This window comes from Telmatherina bonti (assembly GCF_933228915.1).
Source record: "Telmatherina bonti genome assembly, chromosome: 14".
Taxonomy (NCBI): Eukaryota; Metazoa; Chordata; class Actinopteri; order Atheriniformes; family Telmatherinidae; genus Telmatherina; species Telmatherina bonti.
This window is the reverse complement of record NC_136612.1, coordinates 25,120,842-25,131,029: the sequence shown is the minus strand read 5'-3', so window position 1 is coordinate 25,131,029 and position 10,188 is coordinate 25,120,842. Positions and strand designations below refer to the sequence as shown.

General features: G+C 38.0%; 2 protein-coding genes across 2 annotated transcripts; both read right to left on the bottom strand.

Annotated features, from left to right (window-relative positions):
• Window positions 1-511: 511 nt before the first annotated feature.
• Window positions 512-6,947, bottom strand: colgalt1a (collagen beta(1-O)galactosyltransferase 1a). Its single transcript, XM_079252306.1, has 12 exons — window positions 6,641-6,947; window positions 4,240-4,350; window positions 4,031-4,148; window positions 3,331-3,465; window positions 3,033-3,237; window positions 2,826-2,945; window positions 2,582-2,658; window positions 2,352-2,458; window positions 2,122-2,254; window positions 1,914-2,041; window positions 1,605-1,811; window positions 512-1,510 (listed from the first exon to the last, which is right to left on the bottom strand). Exons 1-12 carry the CDS (start codon window positions 6,862-6,864, stop codon window positions 1,243-1,245), a joined length of 1,833 nt encoding a protein of 610 aa, XP_079108432.1. The 5' UTR covers window positions 6,865-6,947; the 3' UTR covers window positions 512-1,242.
• Window positions 6,948-7,286: 339 nt separating this feature from the next.
• pgls (6-phosphogluconolactonase) lies at window positions 7,287-10,119 on the bottom strand (the record flags this gene model as incomplete). The annotated part of the gene is made up of 5 exons (XM_079252310.1): window positions 7,287-7,845; window positions 8,561-8,701; window positions 9,471-9,572; window positions 9,651-9,758; window positions 9,856-10,119. 5 exons carry the CDS (start codon window positions 10,117-10,119, stop codon window positions 7,699-7,701), a joined length of 762 nt encoding a protein of 253 aa, XP_079108436.1. The 3' UTR covers window positions 7,287-7,698.
• Window positions 10,120-10,188: the final 69 nt, after the last annotated feature.

The window sequence follows — 10,188 nt, the reverse complement described above, 5'->3', positions numbered from 1 at the left end:
CTTTTGTAGTGAACAGTGAATGGCTTTCATTATTCAGGGACAATGTACTTCTTTAGATATCTATCATGAGATGGTGGAACCATGAAACAAAAAAAAAATTTGCTTGTGAATTATATATTGTATATACATATATATATATATATATCTACATACATACATATATATATATATATATATATATATATATATATATATATATATATATATATATATATATATATATCTACATATATATATATATATATATCTACATATATATATATCTACATATATATATATATATATATATATATATATATATATATATACATACATATATATATATATACATATGTGTATATATACATATATACATATATATATACATATGTGTATATATACATATATACATATATATATACATATGTGTATATATACATATGTGTATATATACATATATATATACATGTGTATATATATATATATATATATATATATATATATATATATATATATATATATATGGAGAGAGAGAGAGAGAGAGAGAGAGAGATAAGATGTGTTTTTCATATTGGGAATACATGACTATGTGCCTCTAATACCAAATCACATATAACAATTAATACACATGTTAAAAAATCATTTGAAAATCCAAAAGTAATACAGGAGAAAAAAATAACGGCACTGTTCCTGTATCATCTGTTGTCAGAAACTGTCGCCTTAGTGTTTTTTAATGTTGACACATTTTCTAGAGTGGAGGAAAATACAACAATTTAAAGGTTGGAAAGGAAGAAAATATGCTGAAAGGAGTTACAGAGATCTGTCCCTTAAGTCTTACAAATGACCAACAAAGTGGTGACCTTTTAGGTATTAAGTTTTCATAACCTAATTTATCTGTGGTTCTTAGAAATTATAGAAGTACAAAAAAAATTCACAGTTTAATGTAAAATTAAATCATCTGAAATTAGATGAACTACCCATTCTTTGGACATGCCTCTATTCATTTCTGTATGACAGACAGAAGCTGGGTACTGCAAATGCCATTCAAAATGGCAAGTCTAGTGCCTTGTTAAAGTAGAACATAAAAACACAACATAAGATGCCCATGATCCCTTTTTAACTTGTCACAACTGACTTATTATAAACTCTGATATTTCATCTCTGCTGTGATGCTAAATGAAAATGATGAAGCTAGCAGGTGAATCAAAACTATGGCAGCTTGTCCTTTGCATGTTTACACTTCAGGCTCTCACTTCATTCCTCTCATAGCTCATCCCGTGCCGTACTGTCCAAAGGGGACTGGAGCACATCTAGGTTTTGGGCCTCACTGCTGATCTCAGCCTGTTCTCGAGTTTTTCCAGAGCGTGCTCTGTCCCAGTCTGTACGGACCTTGTCATTGTCCCACACTGTAGAGGTCTCTGTATCGCTGATGTAGCCTGGGTCACCTGTATAGTGTGTTGGATACACAAGGAGAGGCTCTGCAGAAAATGCCTTCAGGTCCCTGGTTTCAAACTGTTCCATGTAATCAGACCTGTAGAAGAGAAGGCAAGAGAAGGTCAAAGTTGCTCACTTGAACAAGGGTTTGTGTTGTTTTTAACTGTTTATTAGCTGTGGTAAACACTTACACAGGATGTTTATTGTACATGATAGGAAGAAACTCATCTACTGGCAAAACCTTCTTTAGTGGCTCTGCTTTTAAAAGCTTCTCAGCACCTTGTAATGACATCATATAGCCTAGAGTCCAGTACGAATAGTCTGCCTCCACTAAGTTGTGTATATTTGGCACAGCTTTCTCTCTGTGGTCCACTTGCATTCTCTTTCGGCCAATATATCTGCAAGAAAGAACCAGAAAGAAGAGGTGTGGGGTTCACTACAAACGTAGGACCAGGGACAAATTCAGTCACTGTGATGATAAAAAAAAAAAAAAGACTCACATGAGATCCCAATCCAGACCTTCATCTTTAACCTCTCTCATCAAGTTCATCAGGCGACGCTTGAAGAAGACCTCAAAACGCAGGTCGTCTTCGATCACCAGAGAAGTTTGCAAGCCTCGATCTACAATCTAAATCCAGAAGCAGACTCATTAGTATGTCCCTTATCTGTTGGTTCATCAAGAATTAAAAGCTTGACGTCTGTGTTCACCTCTTTCCAGATGTTATAATGGGAAAGAAAGCAGCCGAGCTCTCCCTTGGTCAGAGGTCGACCATGGTAAGGGTCACTATATCCAGGGAGCATATGTATGCCCAGAGCATGAATTTGGCTGACATTCATTGCTCTGAAATGAAAAATAAAAAAATGTGAGAAAATGGCCAAAATAAAAAGCCACACACTGAGGCACTGGATCACAGTATTCATTGACTCAATGGACTTACTTTCCATCTACAGCTGCAACAACCTTGCATGCAATCTTCTGCTCATACAGGGCCCTCAGCATATGCTCTCTGCGGTCAGTCCGCCTCTGTAGGTTTATCATGAAAACCTGTACGTGCAATCACACAAGTCACTGTAATCACAGACTTAAAAAGCAGGGGGAGGCTTTCAGCAAGGAAATAGATGGAGGACCATTTTTGCATATTCCATCTTCACACCACTCTTTACTCACCTCATCAAAGCCCATTTTGTCAGATTGTTTCCTTGGAACACGTAAGTATTTTGAAGGCACCACTGGAGAATTTCGCACTACATGGTAAGAGGGAAGATGGATGCAGAAATGGTATAAATGATATGTTGAGATCCGTGCTGACAGTTGTCATTAGATGGAGCCAAATAAAGTAGAATAAAGGCTTAAAGCAAGCAGAAAAGAGGGAGTGGGCTGCGAATGTATAACTAAATGTGTACACACTCACCGCTAACTTCCAACAAGGAGTGCATAAAGCTGTCAGATTCATCTTCCAAAGTATTGTGGGAGCGTAATGGTACAGGGAAGTAACCATATGTTTCCTTGTTACATACAAACATCTGGACATCTGTCAGGAACAAAGCGTTTGTATGTCAACTGAACAGTAAAAGTCAGACGACGAATATTTTTAAATCTAATGTAAGAACAAAATTACCCGCCATCCGAGCAGAGTATGCAAACACAATGATGTCATCAAAAGCCCAGCTGTATTCTGGATGTGGAGGGTGAAAAGCTAGCTGCCTTGATGCCTCTTTCCTGAGGTCTATCAGAATAGTGGAATGGACCATGGGAACAGCAAAACAACCCTTCCGTACCTGCTTCCTTATAGGTATGTAGGCAGGTGTCCGCTTATAGTAACCCTGATGATAGGGGTTGGTTAATATTTAAATTCAAAAGGCATTTATGCTTTAAATAAATACAAACGTAGGTGTAAAACATGATCATGGTAGTACCTGGGAGGTCATTCCACACCAGAAGTTTGAATAGGCTGCACGGGATTCAAGCATTGGAGCAATTATTGTCTTATTTTCTTTCATGAGCTTCCAGAGAACATTTGGGTTGATGAGGAGGTTGTCACAATCCACCAACTGCAGACAGGACAGACGACAGACTGAAATATGCTCATGAGGAAACAAAGAAGAGAATGTGAAGCACACTATCCAGTCTTAAAAAGGGAAAATAGTCAACATGGGATTAAAATTGGGCTCTAAAACAGAATGGTCATCAAGAAGTAAAACATTGTCTATTTTCTGTGGTCATGGGAAAAAGCTAAGAAGTTGAACAAAGACAGCAGATTTATTACAACTCGCAATGTGCTTCACCTCAAAATGATACCTCACTGAAGCTTGACTAAATGTGTTGGGCTGGAGAAGACAATACAAATCTACACAGTGTAGCATTGAAGGTTGAAAGATTTACATGACAAAGTTTATATTATATGTTAGTTTAAGGGAGAGTCTTACTGGGCCAGTTTCAGACAAACTGGGCTCCTCTTAAGTTACAGTTGTGGTGGCGCTTGAGCTTTGATTCTCTACTTATCCTTCAGTAGTCAACTATTTTTATCACCAAATGAGTTGAACAGCTCACTCAAAACCTAAAATGGAAAGATTTTTGTAGTCTTACTATGCATTGATGTGCGATTTAGTGTCCTACCAAGAAGTAGTCTGCCCACATTTCACGAGCGGCCTCCAGTGCTGCTTGCCGAAGCTTCATAACATGCTCGTAACGAAGATCTGTCCAGTCTTTTGGACCATCCTCATTCTCATAATATCTTAAAAAGACATTTATTGTTATTCAGACTTATTTGGCTGTCTAAGCCTGTGCAAAAAAAAAATCACTGTAATCCACATTAAGTCACCAACCTTGGTTCATCTTTTGGCCTCCATTCCACATAATGGTAAAGGTTTTGCACCTTAACAAGCCAGTCACGCAGAAAGACTGAGGTGTTGTCCACATTATGATCCGTTGCAACCCTGTCAATAAGCAACAAAAGCAAATAATCAAAATGCAACAGATTCAACGAGATTAACAATTCAGGCCAAAAGACAAACACAAAACATAGCAAGGAGAAATAATGGTTAACTAGAACTAGTTCTGGCCTCAGTTTAAACTACAGTCAGTGTTGAAAGAAAAACCTAGACTCAAATAACAAAAGTCCTTTGTTCACTTTTGTCTGCACCTCTGGTAACTGATATAAGTGTTAATAATACCAACACACAAAACAAAAACACAGTACGGCTATTGATAGGTTCGCATTTCTAAGGAAAGCTTTTATAGAGGAAATGTTAAGAGGATAAGAAAGGACATTACAGAAGTGAAACTTCTGCCTGTAATGGCTTAAAACGGAAGGAAGTGATTTGAACAGGCTGAAGCAAAATGTGAAGCAAATGCACCAATGTCAGACAACTTACCTGTTTGATCTAATCCTAAAAAGGGACAAAATGATGACAAATAACTTGTCATGAGCCTAAATGCTTCTGCTGTGCGGTGTACTGTAACAACAAAACACCCACGGTCTTCGTTTCATGGTCCAGCCGGTCAACGGTCTTAGCTGCAAAACAACATCTGTACAACGGCCAGCTGGGTTTGAATTTTACTCCTGTGGATGATAGCCAGGGGGGGTTTCACGTGGATCTGTGAGAACACTGCAGTTTCATGCGAAGTGCTGATTCTTGCCATATATCTCTCAAATTTGTCCAACTAAAGCATACACTGTTTCCTGTTCATATTCAGATTAAACCTTTCTATAAGAAGCTATTTAGCACATGTACTCTAAACATGCATCTCTAAGAGTTGTCTCCTATCCGCTCTATTTTTACTGCACTACAGTGGTAATGAGGGCCTATTTGCAGACACCAAAGATTTAAATGATGGTTTAGGCAAGTTCTGATTGTGAGACTTTGGCATGCTTGCAAACAGCTGCAAGGGACTCCAGTAAAATGCAAGCAACAGAGTGTTTACAGCATCACAGTTGTTTGCATATTCTGCATGCAACTTAATGTGCTTAGAGTGTATGTCATACTAAACAACTTCTCCACACGCAAATTTACACAAGACTTTAACAAGCGCAAAACTCTTAGAAAACAAGCCAATCATGGAAAAGAACAAAAAGTTTTTTTTTAAAAATTAACCAAGTTTCACACATATGAGGCTCTCTGAGCAAAGTACAATACTTTATTAAGATGAGAGTCAAGAGTACACTTCATATGACCTCAGGGCAGTCTTGCAAACTGCTGAGAGCTGAGGATACAAGTGTGGGTGGGCTGTTGGAGCATGTCATTTAGTTATTATGTCAGAGACACCTCCCTTTCACTTGCTTCAACTTTTAACCAGCCAAACAAGGCAGGCAGAAGTTTGAATTGCCTCTAACAAAAACAGACACTACAAATGGCTTAGACAGTTTCGACAAAATGACTGGTGAGATGCTGTTGTTTCATGGAAAATGGCCTACACAAACATTTGGAGAGTCATAAATCTGCATATTGCTACTTAGATGAAATTTCCATAATGACTGCATATAAGCAGGCACATTGCTCAAAGCATATGACGGACAGTCACTGAAGGTCCAGCACTTCATTATAAAATCTAAACATGAATTATGCATTTATACATTAAAGATTATGTTGTTTGATCATTATATACATCCATTATAATGTCATCTACGGGCTTGAAAATGCATGAGGACTAAATAGAAACAAAACAGCTTTCCACTAAGACACTGGCTTGGAGGAGTAAAATATATAAGGTTTGTGTCGACAAGACCGCAGAGACTTAAACAGTGCTTGTCTATATTGTAATATTGATTCATACAGCTCCCTCCGTGGCCAAACCAGTCCACTCCCCTCCTCTCCACGTCTACAGATCAATCCAACGTGTCTTCCCCTTCCCTGACTACCAGTGTCCAGATGTGACCACCTCTGCCCACAGTGTTGCTATTAGATTAGTGGTCAGAAACAGAGTAGTCCATCGTTATGATGGTGTACGCAGATAACTGTCATGCTGTTTAACCCAAAGCATAAACGCGACATAACTTGGTGTGGTTTCCACAGCCATTTTGACACTCAATCTCTGCGGATTCACCACTTTCATGGTTTTGGCTAACAATTCGCGGTATGTGTGCAAATATTCATATACTAGTTTTACATGAAAGTATCTGCAAAAATAAATAAATAAATAAAATGAATAAAATAATTATCATTTCAATTTACCCTCGTATCTGTTCGACAGCTTAAAGAAAACCGAACTCTTCCAGTAACAACTTACCAGAGAGCCATACGGTCCTTGGGATAGTTGAGACGCTCAATAGTACCCAGGAAATACGGCAAAGAGTGCTCAGAGTTTCTGCAAATGAGAGCGACGAGGAGCCGAGGAGCGAGGAGCGGAGACTCGGGGGTCCAGCGCTCCTCCGCAAAGTATCCCCGGACAGGGTTGCAGTAGGACAGGAGCAGAAGGAGCAGAGCCGTGGGGAGGCCGTACAGCCTATACATTGCAACTGTATTATGTGGTGTGAAATTAAAAAAAATACAACAAAATGAAACTAAATGCAGTGCTTTTTGCTCGCTGTGAGCTATAGAAATGTCTTCTCTTTACTTTTGGCAGCCATCACATTTACAGAAAGTACGTGCCGCAGCAGCTCCTGATGTAGCCGCACGAAGTTGAGCTCAAAAGGGGATGTGCCTTGGTCTTAAAGGGGATGGACCACCGAGAAATACGCAAGCAGGGTCCTTATGGTTAATAAGGGACTCCAAAATCCCAAATAAAAGCATATTTTCACCATCATCACCACACAAAGGTGTGACTTTATTAGATCATTTACAATGCAAATGCAGATGACTGAAACACACACGACTTTTTACAAAACATTCAGGCTGCTTATGGTTACATGTGCTGCTATGTAAAATTGCTAAGGAAAATTAAAATGATACAGATGGTATGAAGCCAGTTTGCCAGAAAATTCTGAAGAAGCAAAATCAACCCAAACAACAAAAGTATGCTTACAGAGTTGGAAATAGGAATTTCCACCTGAGTGGAAAAAAGTTCATTTGCTTTTAGTTATTAAATTAGACATGTTGCATGTGCATGTTAAACAAATCAATAATTAACACCATTAAGTGTTGCACATTTACAATTCCCTAAAGTAAAAACAAACACCATGCCTGAATAAAGTTACTGTTCACATCCCACCAACACACACAATCAGTAAGGGCTACATTAAAAAGTTATATTTTTGTGATGATCTTCGTGTTCTAATGAACCATACGCCAATGAAGGAATGTTTTGCACCAAATTAGTGAATTCCTGCACTTTTCATGCCAACTGCTCTACAGTTTGGCCCCTGACTCTGGTTTCTCTACCTGGATAGTTAAAGAGGCAGCTGCAGGGTCATCTATGAGCCAGAACAGTTCACCATTGGTTGGGACAACACGTGCTGCTGGTAATGCTGGACTTTCTTTACCCTCCAGTACTTCCTGCAAACAGAGAGCATGGTTTTACAGCACCATTATTACACACCTCAATAGAATGAATAGCATTTCTGGTGTACCCATGGGTCAAAAGTACTGCTTTTAATTTAATTATGTAACTGTTAAAAGAAGTGTTCAAATGCATTATTCATTATTATTCATAATGTAATATCAAAATTTTATTAATTTTTAAAAATATTTTTCAGGTTTGTATGATTTAGGATTGTGTTCTATGGACTTGGGTCTGCAATAAAGTTTTTACAATCAGATTTTCCTGACATTGTCTGATTATATTCTTTGTTAATTTAGCAGGTTTCATTTGGAGGACATAGTTGAGGTTGGCTTTTGATTGTAGAAGTCAAAGTTGTAGCATTTCTCGTAGCATAATCTCTCTGCAATAGAAATAAACTAGAAGATAATATTCAAAATATGATAATCAAGAAGTGACTTAAACTTGCATTTTATCTAATGACCAGCAGAGGGGACTCCTGCCCCAAATAAAAGTCAACTTCCTGCATAATCTTGTTTTCTCTCTCTGTAGTACAGTGTGGTGTTCTGTTATAAAAATGTAATATCTTTGTGTACTTTTAAGTTAATGTCTAACATGGCTGAAACAGGCAACATGGCTAAAACCAAAACTCTGAATTAATATAAAACACTCCAGACTTGAAGAATATGATTTTAAAATGTGCATGCTTGATGAAATGTTTCTCAGCATTACCTTCAAAATGGCTGCTTTGCTTCCTCCTGTTGAAACAAAAGCCACACAGTGTGCAGAGTTCACCACTGGTAAAGTCATAGTTACACGCTGTGGTGGTGGTTTAGGAGAATCACTAATAGGAGCCACAATTTTTTGTGTTTCCTGCAAATGGGACACAGACACCAAATTCTTTATCATATTGCAAAAGATAATGTGAGAATCATGACTAAAAATACATGCTGTCACTAAATTATACAGTACATGAGATTCAGTTTAAGATACAGTCAGATACTTTATTTTATAGGAATCTTTTGTGTAAATGCACACTTAAAATTCAAACTTTAAGTAGAAAAGAGACATATTAAAAGAAATTCATACGAAAAACAGGCAATAAGCAGTAAAGTAGTTAAAAATACATAAAAAAAGAGGCAGATTATTTTACAGACATGTAACAAGGAATGTGGGCACCATGGGAAAATGGAGTCTTTCCCAGCTAACACTAGGTAAAATGGATGATGCTTGATGCACATTTTGAGTTCTTCATTTTGCATAACATGTACATAGATTTATATGTGGCTTGTTATCTTGTAGATAAGCATAATCTCACTCCGAGTATTTTAGATTTGGCCAATGCAAAAATTATTATCAATCAAGCCATTGTGATTAAAACACAACATGGGCAAATGAGCAACAAAAACATAAGGGCAGAAACACAGAACAAAAAGCACAATAGATTCTTCACATTTTTGTGACTTTTTAATTTCTATTTTATCACAGATCCTCCCCTAGGCATTTGTATCAGGGTGGATTCTAGACTTAATCAGCATAGTGACAATTTGAGAGATGACGTCTCTTCTCAACAAAACCCTAGTCCTGTACACTGCCATGCATAGTTATTTAATAGACACATATTCTGAGATGCAGCTCTTACCTCCAGAAGAGGGTGGTCTGGGAAAAGGGAACAGGTGTGCCCATCAGGTCCCATACCCAGCAGTAACAGGTCAAATACAGGAAAGCCATCACCTGGGAATGCCTGCCATTTTAAAGGCGACCATCAATACAAAAATTATATTCTACATTCATGAATCTAAAACTTTTAATTGCACTGCACCTCTTTCAGTTTACAGGTATAATCTTCAGCACATTCCTTTACAGGCAAAGAGGGTTCAATAGTTAAGATTCCACTATCAGGAATGTTGATCTTGGAAAACAATTGACTCTGGAAAAAGAAGGAAAAAAGATGCATTTTTAAAGTAAAAAAAAATATATAAGATGCATTTCAGAAGCACAATTAATGAAAGCCATTGCATGGATACCTTGTACAGACCATAGGTGCTCTCCGGATCATCGAAAGAAACCAGTCGCTCGTCGCAGAAACCAACCACCCACTTACTGCAGTCCAGGTCTGGCAGAGCGAGCAGCTCTTTGCTGAGCATGGACACGAGGCTTCCACCAGAGAGACCCAGTGTGAACCTGCCGCGAGCAGAGATGGACTTGTCAGCCCGTGATTTTACTAGACTGGCCAGCACTGGACCCAGCTCTGCTGAGGAGGGAAAAACAACCACTCTTCTTCCAGCCATGAGAGCACTGTGTGACGAGGAAGAACAGAGAAAATAGTTAAATATCAGGAAGTAAATTAGGAAAAAAAA

What these genes read in the sequence shown, in the direction of transcription:
- colgalt1a (XM_079252306.1), bottom strand. Translation starts at nt 6,864, where the DNA reads ATGTATAGGCTGTACGGCCTCCCCACGGCTCTGCTCCTTCTGCTCCTG. An exon ending in ATTATAACATCTGGAAAGAG is followed by an intron (nt 2,042 to 2,121) that starts GTGAACACAGAC and finishes TTCTGGATTTAG; the next exon opens with ATTGTAGATCGAGGCTTGCA. An exon ending in GGTCTGGATTGGGATCTCAT is followed by an intron (nt 1,812 to 1,913) that starts GTGAGTCTTTTT and finishes TCTTTCTTGCAG; the next exon opens with ATATATTGGCCGAAAGAGAA.